Genomic DNA, 24495 nt, shown 5'->3' with positions numbered 1-24495 from the left:
AAGTTGCTTTCTTTTTTTTTTTTTCTTTCTAAGTAGGCTTCATGCCGAGTGCAGAGCCCAATGCAGAGCTTGAACTCACGACTCTAAGATGTTAATGGTGTTGCCTGGAGTAGGTTGGGGTGTGCCCTGCTGGGTGGTTGTGCATCAGTGGGAAGGTAGGGGTGTTGGGTTTGCTAGTGTTCCTTGTATAGGAATTGTGACTCCCCGTGCCTGGGAAGGAGGGATGGCATCCTTAAGTTCAGTCTGCTACTTTTTGTTTTTTAAGTGTATTTATTTATTTTGAGAGAGAGAGAAAGCACATGAGTGCACACGGGCAGAGAGAGAGAGAGTCCCAGTGTAGAGCCCAGTGCAGGGCTCAAACTCACGAACTGAGAGATCATGACCTGAGCTGAAATCAAGAGTCAAGATGCTTAACCAACCGAGCTGCCCAGGCACCAGCCAGTCTGCTGCTTTCCTTCGTGCGCCTTTCTAGCAGGCCCTGTGCGAGTTGCCCGGTGAGACGGTCAGTGGTTGTGTGGGGGACAGAACGGGGAGAGGCCCTGGGGGCCTGTGGTCCAGTCAGACCTTCTGCTGGTCCTCTTCTACCCCAGTTCCTTCACACCTTCTGAGGAGTGGGGCCCCCTGCCCTCGGAGCCTCCCTGGGCTTCTGCAGAGGGAGCTGTGTTTCTTGCTGGGACTGGTGGCTCTGCCCCCTCCACCCCCTGCTGCCCCTCCAGTCAGACCTGGAACGGCCCATCTCACTGTCCTGAACCTGCTCCCGCCCATCGGTTTGCTTTGCTGCTTCTCACACTGGCTGACTTCTGTTCGGTGCAGTTTCTACCTTGTCTTCTTTGCCCTTGTGGGTTTCTGCTTTTGTTAAACAAGCAAACCACAAAATTCTTTGTCAGTTTAGTGGGGTTGTTGAAGGAAGTAGAGGCAGACATCCGTGGTTAAGTTGTCATCGGTGCCTGAGGTGCACACTGTCTATTAAGTTAGCTGCCCACTTTGGTTTTCTGTGTTTGTTGACCTCAGCCTTGGGGCTTCTCGGACGTTCTCGCGAATGGGCTACTTCTCACGGGCCGTGTTCCGGCTGTGACTCTCCCTGCCCCGTTTTTGTGATCATCGGTCCAGCTCATTGTCTGGGATTCTTCAGCCTTCCTGGCCTGTTGCTGTCTCCCTTTCTTGTTTCTTGGAACTCTCGTTATATTCATTTATTCATTCATTTGCTTTGGTTTCTGAATAGCTTCTCTGTTCTCTCAGTTAAGACCTTGGGAAGCTGGGAGGGAGATCTATGTGCCCGGCCCGCTGTCTCTGGCTGGAAGCGTGAGCTGGTCAGAGCTTAGCCTGATTGGCAATAATTTGCATCTTCTTACTTACCTTTCAGCTGACGTAGCCCAGCAGTTCCAGTACGCAGTGCGGGTTATTGGCAGCAACTTTGCCCCAACCGTCGAAAGAGATGAATTTCTCGTAGCCGAAAAAATCAAGAAAGAACGTACGTATTTTTCTTCAGCGCTACCAGGTGTTGGATTCTGAAACTTGTATACATGCATATGCGTATGTATCTCTGTGCATGTGTACGTGTGGTCCCCAAGCACAGTGTGATTATAAGTACTATCACGTATATGTAAAAACGTGTGTTAACAATATGCACAACTTCGTTCTGATTTTTATCAGAACATAGTGCAATGTTTATTTTTGAGAGAGAGAGAGAGACAGAGAGCAAGCAAGGGAGAGGCAGAGAGAGGGAGACGCAGCATCCGAAGCAGGCTCCAGGCTCTGAGCTGTCAGCACAGAGCCCGACGTGGGGCTTGAACCCACGAACCGTGAGATCATGAGCTGAGCCGAAGTCGGACACTTAACCGACTGAGCCACCCAGGCTCCCCGAGGATTGTTTTAAATACTATAGAACTGAATAATTTGAGAGTGTGAGGAAGATAAAAGGGCTTCATGTATTTTCCTGTATATCTTTTGATTTGCAGTATTTAATATTATGCACTTTTTGACCACATGTCCTAGAACACTGTGTTGGCAGTGAAGAGGTCAGTATGGCTTCTGGGGATTGTCAGTATTCAAACTTCTAATACCTTAGAATGGTCTTTGTGAACATTTTCATTCTGGGCTGATACTGAAAGCTTTCTTAAACGTCATTACCTTGGACAAGAAAGCTGTCATTTACTCGCACCGGGGTGCTGGTGTGTGCTCTGTGTGAGGTGGGGCTTTGCTGCCCTCTGCCCTGCGTGACTGTGTGAGGGAGGGAGGCTTGGAGCACAGGTACCCACGTGCGAATATTTCTCTTGTGCCGGTTGGAGGGTTGTTTTTCTCCAGAGACCAGTTCCCAGCCCCTCACAGTTCTCTGGGCTCCACGCCAGGAAAGCAGGCCCTGTCAGCGCGTTCTCCCTGCTGAGGCCTGGCTGTCCACCGCCCAGACGCAATGGGCTTTGCACTTCCGACTGTGCTGGCAAACTTGTGGCGACGCCATCTAGAATTTCTGTTCTTCACGGCACGGTTCGCCACCCCCAGCTGGTGCTTGGTTCACTGGGTTTGGCCGGTGGTCTGTGACGTCCTGCTGCACGGTGCGTAACCAAGCTGGACGGGAGGCGGTCCTGACGCGCGAGTGCTTGGACCTTGCGGTCCTCGCCCTGGCACGCTTGGGCCCCATGAGCAGTCAGGGGTGAAGTGCCCGTCCACTGAGGTAACTCAGCCCCTGGTGTTATGCAGCGTGATGTGTTATTTAACGTAGGGGCAGAAATGGAGTATTTATCCCGCTATTAACCTCTAAAAACTTATTTTTATTCAGTAAATAAAACTAAACGTAAGAACGCTGTACTCTTTCTGAACACTGATGACTATTAATTACATCTCAAATCGTTCTTATATGTCAGACTGTAGACATATAAGACCACCCCAGCTGTTAGGTCTGTGTTCACAGAACCTTCCCTTTGCAGCTTGACGTTTCGAGGCCACCTGGTGAGCACATTACCTGTGTAGTAGTTAAAAATAAAGTTTGTCTAGGCTGAGAGTTACGGAACTGGCAGTGACGTTGTTGGAGTGGATACGGCAAGGAAGTCTTGGACTTTCTTGAAGAAGAAAGCTGTATCCGTCACAGTTTGTTTTTTTCTGGTGTATCCTGTGTGTTTTTGAAGAAAGACCTGTATCTTGCCACAGTGCGCCTCCCTGCCCCTCTCTGCCTCTTACCACCGAGTGCCCGCCACTCCTCTCGGACACCGTCCTGGACCCTGCTGTGGGGCAGCCCCGCCGTGGGGACAGCATCACCCTCTCTGGGCCTGCCGTGGGGAGAGCGTCACCCTCCCTGGGCCCCGGGTCTGGGACGGCCCCGCTGTGGGGAGAGCATTTCTGATGGTCTTTTCATGTAATGGTCACCACCGAGTTCTTGTACTTCGTATTTGGTTATTTCTTAGATACAGTGTTTACATTTTAGCACTTTTGAAATTTGATTACAGTTTTTGGTAGATATGCTGAGTTGGGGTAGTTCTGGCCTCTTGAACAACACAAAATAATTTTCTGTTTTATATGGCCCACTTAGAATATATAACGGTAGTATGTATTATATTGCAACAAATTGTAAAACTTCTCATGTGTGACAAAATTTAACACCTATTTGTTTTTTAATGTTTCATGTTGGTCAGTGGGGTACCTTGTAACTAAAGATTTGTTTTGCAATCTATTAGGTAAAACATTTTTGGGGGTAAATATTCTGTTTATTTTTATTTGTATTATTTACTGTTTCATTTTCCCACGGTTATTTTGTATCTGTGCATTAGTATTGATCTCATTCTGTCATTCTGTAGAAAGAACCTCTCTTAATTTTTTTTTGTTGTTGTTTTTAATTTGAGAGAGAGAGAGAGAGAGAGAGAGAGAGAGCTAGTTAGCACTCACGAGTTGGGGGGAGGTGGGCAGAGGGAGAGAATCCTAAGCAGGCCTCATGCTCAGCATGGAGTCCAATGCAGGGCTCGAGCCCACAACCCTGGGATCATGACCTGAGCCAAAGTCAGGAGTCAGATGCTCATCTGATTGAGCCACCCAGGTGCCCCAGAGCATCTCTTGCTTAATTTAATGACTGTATTTATTTGGAGTATTTTTATATGTTTTTAAAGGGAGTAAATTATATTATTAAATGTTAATTGCATTTGTTTAGTTTAATGCATTTTGTAACAACACATTAAAAATTAAAATTTTTTTTAAAATTTATTTTGGGGAGTGCATGCACCTACTCGGCGTGGGGGGAGAAGGGTCAGAGAGAGAGGGCGAGAGAGAATCTCACATAGGCTCCACACTGCCAGTGCAGAGCCTGACACGAGGCTCGATCTCACAACCCTGGGATCATGACTTGAGCCCAAGTCGAGTTGGATGCTCAGCCGACTGTGCCCCCCAGGCGCCCAGTAAACAGGACATACATGTTAAAGAGAGCCTTAGCTTTGTGCACAGGCAGACCTGACATGTGAACGGGATGATGTAACCTCTGGTGTGTGGTTCACAAGAGCAGAACGTGAATACCAGGACCCTTTCCTGGCGATACATGTGAAAAAGTATTGGCCATCACACCAGTCACTGTCTTTCTGCAAACCAGTTTAGAGTTAAGTGAACTTGGCTGTTGGGATTTTAAGAAACGAGTCCTGCTGGGTGATTCCCTGGAGACTGGAGAAACTGTTAGCTAGATTTCGAAAGTGGTGCCTTTTCTGCTGTGGCAGGTATGGGGCAGGTATGGGGTTCCTGTGAGGGGCGCTTGTGTGCACATGGTATGTGCAGGGCTGTGGGTGTGGGCGAGTGTGGCCCTCTCCTTTGGGGCCCAGGTCCAATGTGGAGTCTCGTCCTTTGTGGAACCGATTGGAGCATGGGCTTTGCGCGCATTACTGTGGCTTCCGGGGAACTAGTGAGTGTAGCTGCAGGCGTCTGAAGACATTTACTAATATTGCTGTGCGTGTTAACAGAAATGCTTAGAATGTGTGGTTTTAGGTCAAGCTATCATGAATGATAGGCTTGTTGGTTATTGCCCTTTGAATTTACCATTCCCACGGTATTTTTACTTTACATCTGTCCTTCCAGTAGCCATCGACTAGTTAACCTGGTGGTAGCTTCCCCACTGGATTGCCTGTTCATATTGGTGGGTAGAATCTAAAAGGTCCCATCGTTTCTGTTACTTCAGCTAACTTTCTCATAGACTCTGATTCCAGCCTAATACCGTCAGCATTTTGCAAATGTCAGATCAAAGGAATTGACCAAATTCACGGAGCCGAAATGTCACTCATTATTCTGATTCTTAAGCTCAGGATTCTTTTCAGACTTCAGCTACCTGTGACCGTGGGTGAAATAGTGTCCTAGAAGGAGTTTTGGTGTAGGTGACTAACACGTCGCTTTCTTTTCTAACTTTTCAGTTATTCGGCAGAGAAGAGAAGCGGACGCTGCGTTGTTTTCAGAGCTCCACAGAAAGCTTCACTCACAGGTAGCGTGCACTCCACTACCCGTGAGGCTGTCGGGCTGGTTTGGGGATGTGGGGACTTTTTTTGTGGGATCACATTAAACCTTTCTGTGCTGAGTAGTGGATCTTCATTGTAGATTGCGTTTGCTTTTGAAGAGATTTTCGAGATTAAAAGTAGGTTTGAGCTGGATTTAATGGGAAATTGCTTATGAAGGTGGAGGAAGCTACATTGGGAAAGCAACCAGAATGAGGTAGCCCTCAGTTCGTGTGACGGAAGGCTGCGCGTGCGGTAGGAAGCTGGTAGAAGCCTCGACTTGGCTGCATGTAAGGTGACAGCTCGACTTCTCCGTTGTTATTCCTCAGGCCCTAATTTGTGCTGTTGTAGTGAATGACCTAAAACAGTTCTGATTTTGAACATTTTGTGATTGATTGTTGATGACTTGGCCACACGTGGTTTTCTGACCTGTTATTTTTGGAGAAGATGCTGCCCTTCTGGACACCAATAAATTCACTGAATTACAGGGTGAGAGCTTGGTCCATCTGTCTCCCACCTGCCGCAGAGAAGAACGTGAAATCCCAAGTTTCATGCTTTGCTCATCCAGTACTGAGTTCGCAGTACAGCGATCAAATATCCGAGTTGTGCCTAAGGCTGCTAGTGATTAAACTCTTAACTCTTCCAAGTTTTTCTCCTCCTTTCTAACTTAAAATGGTTGTTTTCCAAAACTTTGTTTGGAACACTGAGTGCTTATCCCTGAGCAGTGTGGTGAAGCAGAGCTGGCTTCCTAGGGCTCTCGCCCCCAGAAGCAGCACGTGGTTCGGCCGGGTGGCTGACACGGGATGAACAATGTGAGGACACGATAGTACAGCGCTAGTAATTAACCAGATGAGGAACATACGTGCAGATGAACAGCTGGCCCATCTTTGTGCTAAAACATCCAGTTCTTGGTTTCCCTGTTCTGTCCTCTCTCCTCACTGGGTACCCTTCTCGGCAGTGCATGCCGTGCGAGGTGTGGCGGCGGGGGGTGCAGGTGAGGTCTGGGCAGGATCGGGGAGGTGATGGAGGCCTGTGGTGCAGTGTGGAGTGGTCGGGGAAGGGGTCCCAGTGGTCGTGGGCTGCAGTCTTCAGTGTGGTTGACGGAGCTGTGGACAGAGGAGAATGGCTGTCTGGGGGAGGGCAGCCCGTGCCTTGTGGAGGGCGCCGGGAGAAGGGCAGGCATGAGGGGGTGGCGTGGGCAGCGGTGAGGGTCTTGGAGGAGGTGAACCTTGGCGGGCGGGGTATGGACGCTGGAAGAAGCTAGGTGTCTAACTGCTTCACAGACCCACTTGTGTGGGTGTTCCTCCAGATCTTACAGTGCCCTGGCGTGCATTCTGACATTTAGAATTCGATACGTGCGTACATTTAAAGTCTTGAGTCTGAATCAAGGTCCTTAGATTTCAAAATCTAAAATAATGGGGTCTGAAGTGGTTTAGAAGCATTGAAATGTCTGTGATGCTGGAGTCGTTCAGCCCGCTTGCCCTAGCAGATTTCTCTCTCCACCCTTCCCTGCCCTGCTTTGGGCTTGGGATGGCCCCCCTGGGGCTCCCTTGTCCCTTCTCTGCCCTGCTTGGGGGTGTCTTCACTCAGAACTGATGGGGCGGGAGGGAAGTGAGGCCAAGCCGCCCCTCCTCCTGACAGGCAGTGGCTTGGCAGTGGCTCTGCTGTGCCGCTGGGCCCCGCAGACCGTTCCCCTGCCCGCGCCCTGCACCCCCGGTTCATTGGCTCTGGTGGCCCATCTCCTCCCTGGTCCCTCAGGCCTCCATCCTGGCCGTGGTCCCTGCCGGCGTTGTGCCGTCCTGTTTCCCTGGTCCGTCCACGCCTCTGCGCAGTCCCTCCGTCAGACGCTCTCCAGGCCCAGACTGCGTGTTTACATACCTGTTCTTATGGTAAAAGAATACTGCCTCCTCCTTTAAAAATGCCATTTGCTGGGGCGCCTGGGTGGCGCAGTCGGTTAAGCGTCCGACTTCAGCCAGGTCACGATCTCGCGGTCCGGGAGTTCGAGCCCCGCGTCGGGCTCTGGGCTGATGGCTCGGAGCCTGGAGCCTGTTTCCGATTCTGTGTCTCCCTCTCTCTCTGCCCCTCCCCCGTTCATGCTCTGTCTCTCTCTGTCCCAAAAATAAATAAACGTTGAAAAAAAAATTAAAAAAAAAAATAAAAATGCCATTTGCTGATTGTTTTTGGTGTATGATTTTGTTTGGATTTGGAATTTTCTCTGCTCTCCACCCCATAAATTGTCCTTATTTTTCTAAAGCAAGAACTGAGGCTCTAACCCAGAACTCGCTGCCCGGAGGGACCTCCCGTTGCCTTCCTGATGCCTTCTGGGCATCTCTATGCACATGCCCCTCAGGAAACTCCCACAGGGCCTTGCAGCTTGACATTCTCAGAACTGAAAGGAGCATTTTTTGTCTTTTTCCATACTCCAGGCATCCGTTCACATGCACCCACGCACACCCCTGCCCTTCCCCATTTTCTGGTGAATGATGACATTGTGCAAGTGCCAAAAGCTGGAAACCCGAATGTCACGTCGACTCCACCGCTCTCCCCAAATTCGCTCTGTCCCCAAGCCTTATTAATTGTTCTCTCAAGCATGCCTCTCTCCTGTGCCATCTGGAGTCCGGCGCCCTGCGGTTGGCCTCCCAGTGCACGGCTTGGTGATTTTGGTAGGGGAGTTAGGTGCTCACCTTTGCTTCTGCCCACGTCCCAGAGTGGTGGTGAGGGTGCAGGAGGAGGCATGTGGGAGGGCGTCCATCCCACGGGGCCCTCCTTTCCACGGCAGTGACGGGAGCTCATCTGCCTCCAACCCTTCAGGGAGACGGGAGGCAGGAGGATGGGCTTCGGCCCTCGGTGCTGCACCCGAGGGGTCACCTAGCCCTGGGAGCCCGGGACCTGCTCACAGGGGACTGTGAAGGTTCCCTGGGTGGGTCCTCAGTCACCGAATGCCAGCCGGCCCTTGGCCCTTTCCTCCCGAATGACTGCGTCTCCTTTTGTGTCCTCTGCAGTCCAGCCTCCTGGGCCTGGCCGCAGGTGCAGTCACACCTTCAGGGGCTCCCTGTGGTCAGGCTTTCTGGTCCCGCACGTGAGACCCCTCTGACCTGATGCTTCATTCCGTTTTCCGTTCCGTCTCATGCCTGGCTGTGGCCAGGTGTACCTGTCTTCATTCCCTAAAATACATTTCCTTCCGTGTCTGCCCCTTCCTGTGCGTGTGCTCCGCCCACCCTTCTCGAAAACCCCATCCCCTCTGGGGGTCCTTTCATCAGCCTGGGCCACTTGAGTGACCCTCCTCTCTTTGAAATGTCCCGTACCTACCGAAGTGTGTTTGCTCATTTGTCTGTTTGCTGTCTGTTTGTCGGGGTCTCTGTTCACCGTGTTGTGCTAGTTGGGCAGTTTATCATTTCTGGAAAATTGTGTGTAATTCAGATTTTTAAAGTTAGACTGTAATTTAAATACCTGAGATAAGCTTTTTCTTTAAAGAAACTTTCAAGGAATATTCTCTATAATGAGGACCTTGTGTAAAGTAAGCAGCCATCCCATAATGTGTTTTGTAAATAAAGTTATTTTTGTATTCTAGCATGTGTGTCCCAGAGGTAAGGCCATGAGAAGAGAGTAGAAATGCTCTGCAAACTCGAGTTTGCACGTGACTGGAGGGTGGGCTGTTGTCAGGGCTGTGAGTCAGGGCGGAGCAGTAGACAGTCCATGCAATCCGTGTGCTAATTATCCAGAAAACTGGGGTTTCTTGTCGACCACTCTTACTTCAGAACCTCGAGTTAGGTGTGCAGCATGCCGACTTACATCGTGTGCTTTACAATTTCTCTTTTTTTTTCTTTCTTTAATCCTCTATGGCCTACACGGGACTTTGGTAAAAGGGGAAAAAAGCGTTCACCTATTTTATGATGGCATTTGCCTTAAAACGACTATGTTTAGGAAGTTGGTTATTCTAAGAATTATTTTAAGGGGAAATGCTATTATTCAGGAATAGGGTAGTTTAAAAACATGTTCTCATTGGGGACTTTGGAGTTAGTTTTCAGCGGGTGAAATGATCCAAGGGTAATGACCTCTTGAGAATAGGGTTTGTAGCTTTGTAATGGGTGGCACTGTTTGTAATACCTGAAAAATGAACAAATTTAGATATGCTGTTACCGTGTGAATGTATTTATTTTTTTGGTTTTGATTAACTTCTGTGTACCAAGTACAGTTCTACGTTTAATTTTTATTTTGTTTTATTTTGTCTTATTATGTTTTTAATTTACATCCATGTTAGTTAACGTATGGTGTAATGATGATTTCAGGAGTAGAGTTGAGTGACACATCACTTACATACAACACCCAGTGCTACCATGTGGCTTTTAAAATACATTTCCGTTTTGGAAATAAGGATAATTGAGGAGAAAGTTACATGAAACTGGAGAGCAGTACAAAGTTATTCTGTTAATGTTTTCTTTTTAAACAGGGAGTTTTGAAAAATAAATGGTCAATTCTCTACCTCTTGCTCAGCCTTAGTGAGGATCCACGCAAGCAGCCAAACAAGGTGAGAGAGAGGCTGTCCTCACAGCCAGCGCCCTTCGCGAAGCAGCTTCTGTCTTGTCGGCACAGCCATGCCCAATCGTGACAGGAATCGGCTTCTGTACTTAAGAAAATAGTAACTTGTCTGGTTGATTTTGTTTTCTTTCTTTCTTTCTGTAGTCAGTGCACTGCTTTTCCTTAAGATGTTTTCCAGGGTTGTTATTACCTCAAATACAACAGTGTCCCAGGGATGCCAGGGGGGCTCAGTCGGTTAGGCATCCAACTCCTGATCTCAGCTCAGGTCATGATCTCACGGTTCGTGAGTTCAAACCCTGCGTCCTTTGCACTGACAGTACGGAGCCTGCTTGGGAGTCTCTCCCGCCCTCTCGTGCTCTCTCGCTCACTCTCGCAAAATAAATTTTTTAAGAACAGTACCAAATCAATTACAGAAAGAACTAAAACTTGCGTATAAATCATCTCTGTTGATTTAGGAAGTGTTCTGTGATTTCATATCTCTCTATTCTTTTCAGGTCTCCAGCTATGCTGCGTTATTTGCTCAAGCGTTGCCGAGAGATGCGCACTCGACTCCCTACTACTACGCCAGGCCGCAGACGCTCCCGCTGAACTACCAGGACCGCGGCACACAGTCGGCACAGAGCTCGGGCAGCGTGGGAAGCAGCGGCATCAGCAGTATTGGCGTGTACGCCCTGAATGGCCCGACCCCACCGCCACAGTCTCTCCTGCCGGGGTGAGTCGGGCTCGCGGGCATAGGCTGCTTATCAGCAGTAGAAACAGCAGAATCCTCAGGTTTGTAGGAAGGCATTTTGTGAGTTCACTGAAACTATCTTTAGGGCCTCATATGTGCCAGAAATGTTCCAGGCACTGTGTCTGATATGCTTTCTCCTAGGATTTTATTCTTCCCCAAAACTCTTGTTTCACGTGGGAATTCTTCCCACTTCTAGTCATGGTTGACTGTAATGATTTTTGGCCAACCCTTTCCCTGTTAATGCAAGTGCATATTAGTGAAGGCCCCCGTTCAGAAGCGTAATAGGACGGGCCTTTCATTTGATAACTGACTGACATTTCCCTTGCGGTGTTCCCATTTTTATCTCTCAGTGAATATTGTCTGCTTTACTGATCTATGCTGTTCTCTTTATTAAATTATTTAAAAAATAAGTAAACTAAAATAAAGTTGTCTCGTCCTCAAGTGCTGTTATCTTCAAACTGAGAATTGTGGCACTCACGGATTAAGAGGAGGGGCTCTGGGAGCGCATGGTCAACGTGCCATCAGCTCTCCCTTTTCCAGGAGATGCAGAGTTTGTGGTTGAGAGAAAAGCAGTGGCTAATAGTAGTGGACTTGGAAATTTGCTTTTCTTTATCTTTTTGTATATTTCTACACATGGTTCGATCCTGGAAATCACATTAGAGCAGACTGTTACAAAGTGGGTACTTTTCCAGAACAGTGACTAAAGAGATTTACAGTCATGTGTGTTCCATGTGAGCATAATACTAATCGTTGTGTGACATAAGTACACTCGTGTTCAAGTGCACCACACGTGCGTTGTAAGTGGAATGTGGTGTTCTGGAAAGACAGTGCAACACATTCTACAGATTTAATCTCTGACTTGTATTCTGGCTAAAAGAGTAAACTAAATGGACTTTGTCATTTTTACCTTACAATTTGAAGAAAACAACAAAAACAGCGCTGTATAGAGGACTTTGAACTGAAATGGTCCCTTAGAATTTTTCTCTGAAATTTAGAACTGTATTGAAAGTCCTAGTTTAACAAGTGTTGTTGATGACTTTTTCCCCATGAAAATAGAGAAGAGGGAGGGCTGTTTTTGGGGTCTTCTTTCCTGTGTCACTTCATTAGTGGTTGCAGATGGGCCCAGCAGTATTGCTCTGATACTGAATCTGAGTTCTGCCCCTTAGGAGCAGTAGTGCTGTTGAGATTTTCATTTTTGTGTTGGGTTCCCGGGAAATGACATTTCATTACATTTGTCAAAACACACGTCCTGAGAAGTCAGCTGTTCAGAGACCAGCTCTGACACGTTCTCGAAGTTATCACAGGCAGTCTTGACCTTTTTACTCTTGCCTTGGACTTGATGTTTGTGTATGTTTGAAATTAATTTGCAAATTATGATACTTCTTTTCGTGTCGAACACCGTGAAGGCTGGGAGACAAGCAAGGATATAGAAGGATGGTCCTCCAGAGTTTAAATTGCTGTGCCCTGCAAGTGCTGAGTGAATGAAAGGTGTTAAGTTCAAGTTCAAAGTTAAAATTAGTCGTGAATTTCATTGGTTCTAGATGGGTCATGTATGTTATGTGCTTGTGAAGAAAAGTCAAGTAGATTTTGGTCTTTAGGCTGAGAAATATGTGGGAGGTGCCAGTGAGAGCCTGAATGGCAGCCTAAACGTCCCAAAGAGGCCTTGGACTGGTCGGTGGATGGATTCTGGTAGGGCGATGTCGTGCGTCTAGCTCAGATTTCTAGCATGTAACTCAATATAGGAATTTTAGGAACATTTCCAGCAGTGTGTTGTGTTTCAAATGAATGGTCTGCGTGTTTGGAGGTAGGAAATGCTCTCTCCTTCTTTTAGACAGCCTCATCACACTCCCGGAGTTGGAGACTGTCTTCGGCAGCAGTTGGGGTCACGTCTTGCATGGACTTTAACTGCAAACCAGCCTTCTTCACAAACCACTACCTCAAGAGGTCTCCCAAACACTGTTTCTCGCAACGTGACAAGACCAAGGAGGGAAGGGGATGCCAGTGGTGAGTAAGGATAGATCCTAACATGGGTTTTCTTTGCAATCTAGATTTTGTGCTTCCCGTGTTTGAAAACACTGTCGAGGCCCTGCTTAGAACCATTGAGGGCCGGCTTGTTCTCATGATGAGAACATCAGAGTCCTAAGTATGGTCCGTGATGCCTCAGCAAGTCGGGCAGTGCCTGGGACATTGGAGAAATGCACTGAAGATTTATTGATGGTTAAACAGACACCTCCCTGAGAGTTTTAGAGCTCTGCTAGATCGTAAAAGAAAGTTTGCATTTCTTTCCCAAGAGCCCTTCAAATAGCAGTGTTTGGAATGCTTCCGAGAATAGAGGAATGGGCTTCATCGTTGGCTCATAATCCGCAGATTCTATAATCCCTCCTGCCACCCTCCCGCCTGCTCCCCCCGCTGCTCTCTGTTCTTGTGCAGAATGTGAGGACCAGGTGCGTCTTGTGTGGACCTGGGAACACAGCCCAGAGTGCACAGCCCGGCCCGTGCAGCCACACTTCCTACCTGGGTCCATCATGTAACCCTGACAGCTGGGGTGGGGGGGGGAGGGGGAACACTGTGACTGGGCGGCTGGCTTCCAGACAGCGAGAGTGCCCCTCACTGCTCCTCCTTGTTTGCTGTGACTCCTGGCCCCTACCAAGGCCTTCAAGCCTGCGTGGCACACAGAGCTCACAGATAAAAGGACTTCACAGTGTACTTGATCAGTCCCAAAGAGCAGGAGAGGAGGTGCAAAGGAAGAAAGAACAGGCAATAAATAGGAAACATACTGCAATGCAGGGAGTTTAAATCAAACATGTCTGTAGTCACATTAAATGTGTATAGATTAGACACTTCATTTAGTTTTTAAAAAATTACATTTAGACCATTATGTACTGCTTGAAAGAGATATATTCCAAATATAGAGACACAAATAGGTTGGCAGTAAATGGATGGAAACACGCATCTTGTATTTAACCATGGGAAGACGGGCTGCTCCCTCACTGTCAGAGTAGACACCGTAGGAGTGTCATCAGGGCAGAGGGATGTTTCCTAACAGGGAAAGGGTCAGTTCTTCAGGAAGGAATAATGTTCCTAAATGTGTATTCACCTACCAACAGCTTCAGATGCACAGTGGAAAACCAACAGACCTACAAAGAAAACAGACCCACAATTACAGTTGGATATTTCAATTTCTCTCTCTTAGTAACTGATGGAAAAGGCAGACAAAGTAGTCAGTAACGACAGGTAGATAACATTTGAACAATATTACCCGTAGTTTGGTGGCGTTGATATTTATGGAATGTTATCCCCACAACTGAAGTACGTACCTGTCCTTACCTTCTGACTCACTACCCTGGTTCTGGGAGTGCTGGGCCCTGACTGTGTACTCATTACATTTTTCCTCCCACCAATGTCTTGGGTTTCTGAGCATTGCCTCTTTGTCGTTGCGTAACACCTAAATTCTGACTTAGCTTTTGTTCCAAAGTTTATGGAAATCATAACTTTTCTATCGTATTCGCTTCTTTTTATGTGATTGAGAATGGAACCAAGTTCCTACTCATGCCGTGGAATAAATTTTCACAAACGCCGTCTATGAAATAATTACCCATCCCTTTGTGATTGGTTGTGAAATCGGCTTCATGCCACAATGCGGAGCCCAGTGCGAGGCTTGAACTCATGACTGTGAGGTCAAGACTGGAACTGAGATCAAGAGTTGGACACTTAACCACCTGAGCCACCCAGGCACCCCTGCTTTTTTAAAAAATTTCTAAAGACTTTTTGTATAACAAATTCTATGATCTCCATATCTTTTTGAGAAAACTCTTGGTTTTTGGGACTTCATACTTTTTCCATCTTAAGCTCATTTTTTTTAATTTTAAAGTTTTCTCCTGGTTGAAACACGTAATGTAAAACTAGGTGTGGTATAAAATAGATTCCATCTTAAAATGTGTTGTTCAGTAATTCCTCTTACAAAACCCATGTTTCAGGTGCTGGGGAAGTTACGGAGGCGGCCCTTGTGCGGGACATTGTGTACGTCTTCCAGGGCATAGATGGCAAGCATGTCAAGATGGACAGCGTGGAGAACCGCTACAAAGTGGAGGCGAAGGTACAGTTACCGGCCCCCCGTGTGAGGTGTGAGGTGTTCAGGCAGGAAAGACGGGTGTCGGTACAGCCGGCCGGGAGCTGTTAACCTGTAGGGGCGACAGGTGCACTTGGGGTACTGGACCCCCAGAGCCGGTGTGCTGGTTGGGCACACGGGTCTGCCTCCCCTCGGGCTTGTGGCTCTGGTGCTTTTGCTGAGACCTTGCTTGCTTCTCCTTCCGTGTCTTCTCGTGTTCACGGATGCAGCCACCCACGAGCTGACTCCTGCTCTTGGTGATGGTGGTGTCGAGGCACCCGAGGGGCGGGTTCCACTCGGCATCTCTGCAGTTGGTACACCATTCCGGATAAGGTGCCTCCACTTGCCTGCTTTCCCCTTCTGGAACCTCCTTCCCCATGGCCCTTTCGTGTTGATGTCGTGGTCTTTTGCAAGTCCCGGCCGTTCTAGGACGTGGCTGACGTCACAGGGCCCCTGCCATGCCGGGGAGCTGGCCAGCTACGTCTCGGGGTGATGCTGCTTGAGCCTTACACTTGCAGAGAGAGGTTCTACTTCCCTTCCTTGCTGGCACCTGCTGCCCTCGTTTCCCAGACTCTCGTTGTTCTGTCTTGGTGGTGGTGCATTCGTTACTTGTAAGTGCCATGTGTTGGGGCCTAAGCATTAGGATACTAAAAGTGCAAATGGTTTAGAAAAGCAATTGAAATTCTACTGTTAATTTTTAACTCTTGATATATTTACTTTTTAGGCAAACCTAAGTAAATCTTTGAGGGATACGACAGTCAGACTTGCTGAGTTGGGATGGTTGCATAACAAAATCAGAAAATACACTGACCAGAGGAGTCTAGACCGTTCGTTTGGACTTGTGGGTCAGGTATGTTTGTTGTTACCACAACATTTAGGATGCCTTCATTTTGGGGAGTGCTTTTAGTCTACCTAAAATCTTACTATGAAAGTAATTCTTGAAAAGAGGGTTCTTTTTAAGTAAGGAAGTTTTGATACTGCAACACTGGAGCCATCCTGGTCCACTCGAGAAAATAGAGACCACGGTGAGTATTGACAGAGATAACCCAGTACCACACATGGTTCACAGTAGCTGTTGGTGGAGTGTGAGCACAGAATACATAAATGCATTAAAATAAGCCTGCAGATGACTGACGGTGTATCACTTTAAGATACTCAGAACAGTGTGGAGCCTGATATTTAAAGAGAAGAGGTTTTATCCTTTGCAGGTTCTTCCCCCTGAGGTCTCTGGGTTTACATACTAGGGTTCATTCTAGAAAGTTTTTGTCACAGGACTGTGTGATGGTCTTTCTTACAGATTCTGGTTTGACATCTTTTTAGTATTTTTAAAAAAAATTTATTTACTTTGAGAGAGAGACAGAGTGTGAGTGGGGAGGGGCAGAGAGCGAGGGAGACACAGAATCAGAAACAGGCTCCAGGCTCTGAGCTGTCAGCACAGAGCCCAACGCAGGGCTTGAACTCAGGAACTGAGAGATCATGACCTGAGTTGAGGTCGGTTGCTCAACCGGTTGAGCCACCCAGGCGCCCCTCACCTTTTCTGTATTTAAGATCCTAGAAATACAAAGAAGTTTTTAATAATATGGGTGTGGAAAATGAGCGGTACAAACAACACTGAAAAATTGGGAGAAACTGGCATGGAGTTGCCAGTTTTTAAATTGTAATTAAAAACAGAGAAAATTACATTTTTAAAAATGTTTTAGGGGCGCCTGGGTGGCGCAGTCGGTTAAGCGTCCGACTTCAGCCAGGTCACGATCTCACCGTCGGTGAGTTCGAGCCCCGCGTCGGGCTCTGGGCTGACGGCTCGGAGCCTGGAGCCTGTTTCCGATTCTGTGTCTCCCTCTCTCTCTGCCCCTCCCCCGTTCATGCTCTGTCTCTCTCTGTCCCAAAAATAAATAAAACACGTTGAAAAAAAAAAAAAATGTTTTATTTATTTCTGAGAGAAAGAGTGTGAATGCAGAGAGTGATGGAGAGAAAGAATCCCAAGCAGGCCCTGCACAGTCAATACAGAGCCCTACTCGGGGCTTGAACTCAGAAACCTTGAGATCATGACCTGAGCTGAGCTGAAATCAAGAGTCAGACGAACCCCTCACGTGCCCCCTAAAAAATGACATTTTAACTGTAAAGATTTAGAGGGGATATAATATTAAAAGATTATTGTCAAAGTGAACATACGTTTAGCTGTAATCTGATTTTCCAACTGCAAAGCTCGTGCTGGGGGAGAACACCCCCCTCGTGGGATGAACTATGGCCATGCTCGTGGGTAAAGCTGCCAGCAGGCCCCTGGCAGAAGCAGAACTTAAACCAGCAGAATGTACCAGTCGTGGTCCAGCGCTGAGCCTGTGGCGATCAGATGCGCTGGCGCGTGAGGGCTGTGCTGTGTGTTCACGACGCCTGCTTTTTCCCATGCAGAGCTTTTGCGCGGCCTTGCATCAGGAACTGAAGGAATACTACCGATTGCTGTCTGTCTTACATTCCCAGGTAATGCTTTGCTTGTATTTTAATTTCTTCATGATTTGCCATCATACAAAATTGCAACTATATAGAGCTTTTAAGTTTCTTTATAATTACTTTTAAAAGATAAAAATGTTTGCTAATGCTGTTCGTGAGGTCTCGATACCCATGGAGTTTCAGTGTATTCGAGAGGCAATTAATGCTGATTTTGAGAATTCTGTCTACCATTTCACTTGATCTTAGCCAAGAGGCTGAGAAGTGATCTACCATTTCAACCGATGACTAGTGGCTTGAAGAAACTATTGTTCTCTGAGGGGACCTGTCGCTTCGTTTTATGAGAATAATCCGCTCCCCATGCTGACTTCCGTGGATTAAGAAATGGTGGACATATTTGGTGACTTGTGTTTACATGTTACATCTTTGTTGTTTTTCAGCTACAGTTAGAGGATGATCAGGGGGTGAACTTGGGCCTTGAGAGTAGCTTGACGCTCCGGCGCCTCCTGGTTTGGACGTACGACCCCAAGATAAGACTGAAGACTCTCGCGGCCCTAGTGGACCACTGCCAAGGTTGTTTTGAGTCTCATGGACCTGCTTTATTTCAAAGCAGGTTTTAGAGAATTTCATCTGCGGTCATTTGCGTGCCTGCTCTCGTGTATCCTTGACAGCCATAAATGTGCAGATTACGTACAAGTGCGTAGATCACTTATAGGGAAAGTCACCAGTTGCTGATGTGGCCCCATGTTTATGTTTGTGGAAGCTTAGTAGTTCATTGAAATGAGGGAAGAAAGGAGAGGGTGTCTAGTTTCTAAGCATTTTGTGGTCCTTGGTGTTGTAACTGTTCATCTCTAAGCCCCTTTTACTTGTCTCTGGCCCAGCAGCCTTCCCTGGGGGTTTCCTCCTCCCGAGGTTATGGCCCAGGTCTGGGTCCACAAGCTAGGTGTTACAAGTCCTCCAGTTTGCCTGTGTGGCTGGGGCCTCTCCCAGGCTCTGGCTCTGCATTTCTACCTGCCTTCTGAACATTTTTTCTCTCTGTTGGAGCTACCTTGGCCAAGAACCTCTTTGTCTTTTCTTCTCTGTAATGCTGGGGCGTCAATGGCCTCCTCTTAGGATTGTGAGAACTGAGTGAGGTGGGAGAAGCTGAGGATCCGCCCCTAGGTCACGGCCCTGTGTCCGCTGCCACCCTCTTCTGTCTGTGTGAGCACAGGGGCCAGGACTCCAGCATGTGTGGTCTGAGCTCGCCAAGCTGTCTGTGCCCTGCCTCCTCTACTTCCTGCCACCTCCCCTCAAAAAGAGAAAGCAGTCAGGCAAAATATGTGTCTTTTCTCAGATGATGAGCACCCCCATGTGGTTTCCTTCTAGACTCTTCCTCTGTCTCTTTCCCCAGTCCCCGCCCCTTTCTGTGTGCACTGAGTCCCTCGTGTCCTGGACCTCCAGCTCCTTCTGACATCTCTGCCCCTCCCTCGGGCAGCTGTGTGTGCTCCTGCCAGGAGCATCTCAGTAACATCGGGTCACATTAGACCTTCCTGAAAATCTTTCAGCAACCTAATCAAATCCTGAATTCTTACCGTAAGAAACTTTCTGTGTTTGTGTTTTGGGGCCTGATATTTGCCACTGCCAGTGCTTCATCCTGAGCTGTGCTCCCCGGGCCCGGGACTCTTCACCGTGGCAGGATTTTTCAGAATGGGAGTTCTAGCCACTTAATGGGATTGTAAGATGAGTTTGGTAAGCTGAGACTAGTGTGTTGTACTAAAGGAGGAAAGGAAGAAAATAGGAAGCATTAAAGTGCAAGTACTGTTTTGTAAAACTTTCATATTTTCTATGTGTTTATATCCCTGACTGCAGTATAAAGTGTGAGTCTTAATGCATGTCTTGGTCAGAAGAGGTGACAATTCATGTTCCAGCTTGAGTAATGAGTCAGGGGTGTTGCTCTTGAAAAACCCCGCAGCGGCTGTGCGGAGGTAGGGAAGTGCCTTGCTCTGACTCGTGAAGCCTGGGGCAGGCTGGCGCTCTCTCTGTTCCTCAACACGTTAACTGCCACTCCTCAGTCCCAGATGGTAGCCAGGGAACACTGCATCTCGATGACCTGGTCTCTGCCGGGAGTGTAATTTGGGTGTTTTGCATGTGTCCCCCAGGGAGGAAAGGAGGTGAGCTGGCCTCTGCTGTCCACGCGTACACGAAGACGGGGGACCCGTATGTGAGGTCCCTGGTGCAGCACATTCTCAGCTTAGTGTCACATCCCGTGCTGAGTTTCCTGTACCGCTGGATATACGACGGGGAGCTCGAGGACACGTACCACGAAGTAAGGAGCGCTGTTCGAGTCTCCGGCTACTCTCTTGAGTTTTTCTCCCTGGGAACTGTTTCCTCTCGACTGTAACGCCACCGCACTGCACGAATGCCGTGCGTGTTTTGTGCGGTGCTTTGAAAACCAGTTACCTCTGAGCGACAGAGCCGCCTGGGGTCCGTCGGAGATTATCATCCCAGTTTTAATGGTGGGAAAGTCAGAAGGCCAAATCCCCTGGCCAGGTTTGCGGCAGAGCCAGACCTAGGTGTCCCGTGTTAGTCCTCGTGTGGTGCAGTATCGCACGCTCTGTCACTTTGCAAGGTCACTTACTGAGGCCCTGGCACTTTTAATGGGTGTGTGTGCTGCGTGCCTGTTGGAAGCACAGTTGGTTCTGCCATGAAGCGGCGTGTGTGCTCCTAAAAGCCACTGTGCTGTGCAAGTCACACAGCACAAACCATAGGTCCTCTGTCAAAGAGTGGAATGAGGGGCTGCACCCTCAAAACCTCAGGGACATCACATTAGGAAAGGACAGGAACTTCACAGAAGTTGTAGTGCTGTCGACACACGTTCAGTGGTTAAGCCCTCCGTGCATCCTAGATTTTTTTCTTTAAGATTTATTTTTGAGAGAGAGAGCGAGAGCACACGAGCAGGGGAGGGGCAGAGAGAGAGAGACACAGAATCCGAAGCAGGCTCCAGGCTCCAAGCTGTCGGTACAGAGCCCGACGCGGGGCTTGAACTCACAGACCGCGAGATCATGACCTGAGCCGAAGTCGGACACTTCACTGACTGAGCCCACCAGGTGCCCCAGCCCTCCATACATTCTAGAGTGAGCATGGCATTTACCCTGTAGATGCCCTGATGTGGGCTTGTGGGTGTGGGGCTCACCTGCGGTGGAGCAGAAGGCTGGGCTCCTGTTTTCACCTAGTTTTTTGTGGATGAACTTGATGTGAACAGTCATGAAATTCGTGTTATGGTCCTGTTGTTTCCTCATAGACCAGTTGTGCTGGGACCAGTGGCTTTTTAAACCAGCATGGCAGCAGAGCTGACTGTTGAGAGTGGTTTTGGGGAGCCTCTGGTGCACACGGGCAGCACCTAAGGTGCAGGTGTTGTGTGGGTTGCTCCGTGTGGCCTGTAGCTCCTGCTGTGGCTGCGCTAGAGTCGTCCTTTGTTACTATGTGTAGGAAAGGTGGACATCCACTTTGTGTGTAGTGTCTTGTACCGACGGATGGTCTTCATAGTTGTAAACCTTTTGAATGTCATTGAAAACAACACCCTTTCATGTGTCTCCCTGTGCATACATACGAGTTCCTCTGAGGTCGGTCCTGCGAGGTGGGATGGCTGGCTGTTGGGGAGCGAGCGCAGTCTTTTAGTTTTGATCCTGCCCTTCCCGGCTCTAGGAGCGGTCCTGCCAGGCCACCCTGTAGTCGGCCTTCCGTGGGTCCCCCTTCTCCAGCTTGGTCAGTTCTCCTGTCACCAGTTCTATTGAAGGTTTTTACTCTAATGTGTGAGGTGCGGTGTCTTGGAGGCATTCTACTGCTTCCTAGTGAGGTTAACCAGCTTTTCATGTTTGTTATTTTTATTCTACCAATTGCTGGGCCTGTTCTTTTCCCGCTTTTCTGGTGGATTTGTCTGTCTTTCTAGACTTGAGTCATGGCGTGGTTTTATACATTTGGATATCTTGTGTCTGTGGTTGTTCTTTTTTTTTTTAATATTTATTTTTGAGAGACAGACAGAGACAGAGCATGAACCGGGGAGGGGCAGAGAGAGAGGGAGACACAGAATCCAAAGCAGGATCCAGGCTCTGAGCTGTCAGCCCAGAGCCCAACATGGGGCTCGAACTCACGAACCCTGGGCTCATGACCTGAGCTGAAAAGAAGAGTCGGAAGCTTAACTGATTGAGCCCCCCAGGTGCCTCTGGGTGATACTGACCTTTTAAACAGCTGGTGACCAGTTGACTTGATGAAGCTGATTTTCTTCAGAGTTTGGGACAGGAATTGCAGTTCTGGTCCTATTGTGATATATATAAAATTGTTGTCAAGTAAAACAAAAGTTAAAGCCACAAACTGGTTAATTATCTTTTTAAAATTTAGAACCTAATTTCTGATTTGCAATGCTTTTGTCTTTTTTTTTTGAGAATAATTTAGTTTGCAGTTTCTAGCAACTGGGTTTTTAAAGTAGTCCTTAATTACACCACTAATGCACTGTGTGCGTCTGTGTTTTCAGAATCGTCCCTAAAAGTACCACCAGTTCGTTATTGATTGTCTGACCTGTGTGTGATCTGGGCCTATTTATAATTGTGGGGCCGGAGAATTGGGCCTTGACTTGCAGATTGATTTTCCTCTAGACTGTTTTCTTTTCTATTTTTGGACATTGATTCACTGAGGTAAGGCAAAAAAGCAAACTCTCCAAGGCTGGAATAGCTTCACTTTGGGATACTTACTTTGAAGAAGTCTTGTCGCCCAGAATATGTGTAAGGCAAACCTTAGGTTTTATGTATTTAAGGATAAAATGCTAAGTAAACACCGTCTGTTGAATTCAGTGTTAGGTCATTAGCTCAAACGATCCCTTCAGCTTAATCTCAGATCTTGCCTCATCGATAAAGTTACTCTTTTTTTTTTTTTTTTGTAGGTATCATTAACACATTTTATTTATTTTTTTAATTTTAGTTTTTGAATTTACATCCAAATTAGTTAGTATGCAGTGCAACAATGATTTCAGGAGTAGATTCCTTAGTGCCCCTCCCCCATTTAGCCCATCCCCCCTCCCACAACCCCTCCAGTAACCCTCAGTTTGTTCTCCATATTTAAGAGTGTCTTGTGTTTTGTCCCCCTCCATGTTTTTATATTATTTTTGCTTCCCTTCCCTTATGTTCATCTGTTTGGATCTGAAAGTCCTCATATGAGTGAAGTCATATGATATTTGTCTTTCTCTGACTGACTCATTTCACTTAGCGTAATACCCTCCGGTTCTATCCACATAGTTGCAAATGGCAAGATTTCGTTCTTTTTTGATTGCCGAGTAATACTCTATTATATGTATATATACCACTTCTTCTTTATCCATACATCCATCGATGGACATTTGGCTCTTTCCATACTTTGGCTATTGTTGATAGTGCTGCTATAAACATGGGGGTGCATGTGTCCCTTTGAAACAGCACACCTATATCCCTTGGATAAATTCCTAATAGTGCAGTTGCTGGGTCGTAGGGTAGTTCTATTTTTAGTTTTTTGAGGAACCTCCATACTGTTTTCCAGAGTAGCTGCACCAGTTTGCATTCCCAGATAAAGTTATCCTTAAATGTTTTTTTTTTTTGTATAGTTTCAGACTTCTGGAAGAGTTGACAGAACTATAAAGCACCCTCAGGTACCCTTTCCTCAGATTACTTCGAATACTAACATTGCACTATAGTAAACTTATCTTTTTTAAGGTTTTATATTTACTGATATTCCTACTCGGTGTCTGAGGTTAGAGAAGGCTTCAGGAAGTTCAGGATTTGTAAGTGTTCATTTGCCAGTTACTTTATACCCACATGGTCTTGTTTGCTTCACTAGTTCGGCTGCTGGGATTTCTCAAAAATGCACTGTGACTATAGAGTTAACATGAGTCCTTGATGTAAAGTAGATTCTGCCCTTTGCTGCTTGCCTGCTGTTGGGTACCGCCGTGCCAGCAGGCAGTTCATAGCGTCTTACAGGGGCCTTGTTTTAACTCCCTGCCTCGTCGCCGTGCGGTGGGGCTCACCGGCCCAGGTTCTGGGGTCTGATGGCTTGGGTTTGACTGTTGGCTGCAGTTTGGAAAAGCTCTGAGTCCTGGGCGAGTGCTGTAGTCTCTGTGAGCCTTCCCTTGCACATCTTCCGTGCGTGCGTAATAGCAGCAGCCTCACAGGATTGTGCGCGTGTGTGCGGATGGAGTCAGGCAGGTAGTAAGCGCTCAGTATGTTACTAGGTTAGTTGCTGTTAATTTATGTAAGAAGAATGCTGGATATAATTTGAGTGCCCGCTGGCCCTGATATGTCTGTGGCCTTTCTCTTAATTGTGGTGTTCTTTGACTTCTCCTTTTTTCGTTGACCCATACATTTATAAATGTTCCTGACTCTGATTAAGTCTCTGACTAAATTTGGGAAGTTCTTTTTAATTCACTCTAAACAATATATTTACCATAAGAATTTGGTAGTTGAGAAAATTGCGTTTTGTGTTTGATCCTTACACAATTAAAATTTGGGTATTTTTATCTCTTCAATTCTAACATTGGTTAATTTCCCCTCAATTGTGTAATGAGTTATAACTTAGTTGTAAAATCATATTTCTTTAAGCGTATGGTTAACTGTAAGTAGCTACATGTGAGCCTTATGTAACCACTCATTTAAAAGTAGTTTATTAGGGACGTCTGGGTGGCTCAGTCAGTTGAGCGTCTAACTCTTGATTTTGGCTGAGGTCACGATCCCAGTGTTGTGGGACTGAGCCCTGTGTCAGGCTCCTCACTGAGCCTGGACCCTGCTTGGGATTCCCTCTCTCTCCCTCTGCTCCTGTCCCCACTTATGCGCTCACTCTCGAAAATAAAAGTAGTTTATTAAATATTTGCATAATGCAAGGAAATGCTTTCTTTTTTTTTAAATTTTTTTTGCCCAATGAGTCAAACTGTATGATTTTTTTCAATTATATTTGGATTTTATATGCTTTATGTTTTATACATTTAAAAAAAAATTTTTTTTTAACGTTTATTTACTTTTTGAGAGACAGAGACAGAGCATGAGCGAGGGAGGGGACAGAGAGTGAGGGAGTCACAGATTCTAAAGCAGGCTCCAGGCTCTGAACTGTCAGCACGGAGCCCAATGCAGGGCTCGAACCCACGGACTGTGAGATCATGACCTGAGCTGAAGTCGGATGCTCAACTGACTGAGCCACCCAGGTGCCCCAGGAAATGCTACTTTCTGTAA

The 24495-nt window shown here is 47.2% G+C and overlaps 1 protein-coding gene across 2 annotated transcripts in view; it reads left to right on the top strand.

Annotated features, from left to right (window-relative positions):
* The window catches only part of TUBGCP3 (tubulin gamma complex associated protein 3), a 76031-nt gene that overhangs the window by 8179 nt on the left and 43357 nt on the right, over nt 1-24495 (top strand). For both annotated transcript variants that reach the window (XM_030314278.1, XM_030314288.1), the window contains exons 2-11: nt 1364-1471; nt 5373-5440; nt 9901-9978; nt 10484-10701; nt 12551-12723; nt 14697-14815; nt 15552-15677; nt 17237-17305; nt 17713-17845; nt 19411-19577. In XM_030314278.1, coding sequence (XP_030170138.1) covers nt 1364-1471; nt 5373-5440; nt 9901-9978; nt 10484-10701; nt 12551-12723; nt 14697-14815; nt 15552-15677; nt 17237-17305; nt 17713-17845; nt 19411-19577 — 1259 coding nt within the window. The remainder of the gene's footprint in view (nt 1-1363; nt 1472-5372; nt 5441-9900; nt 9979-10483; nt 10702-12550; nt 12724-14696; nt 14816-15551; nt 15678-17236; nt 17306-17712; nt 17846-19410; nt 19578-24495) is intronic.

The sequence above is a fragment of the Lynx canadensis genome, chromosome A1 (genome assembly GCF_007474595.2).
Source record: "Lynx canadensis isolate LIC74 chromosome A1, mLynCan4.pri.v2, whole genome shotgun sequence".
NCBI classification, from domain to species: Eukaryota; Metazoa; Chordata; class Mammalia; order Carnivora; family Felidae; genus Lynx; species Lynx canadensis.
This window is presented reverse-complemented; position numbering and strand designations above follow the sequence as displayed.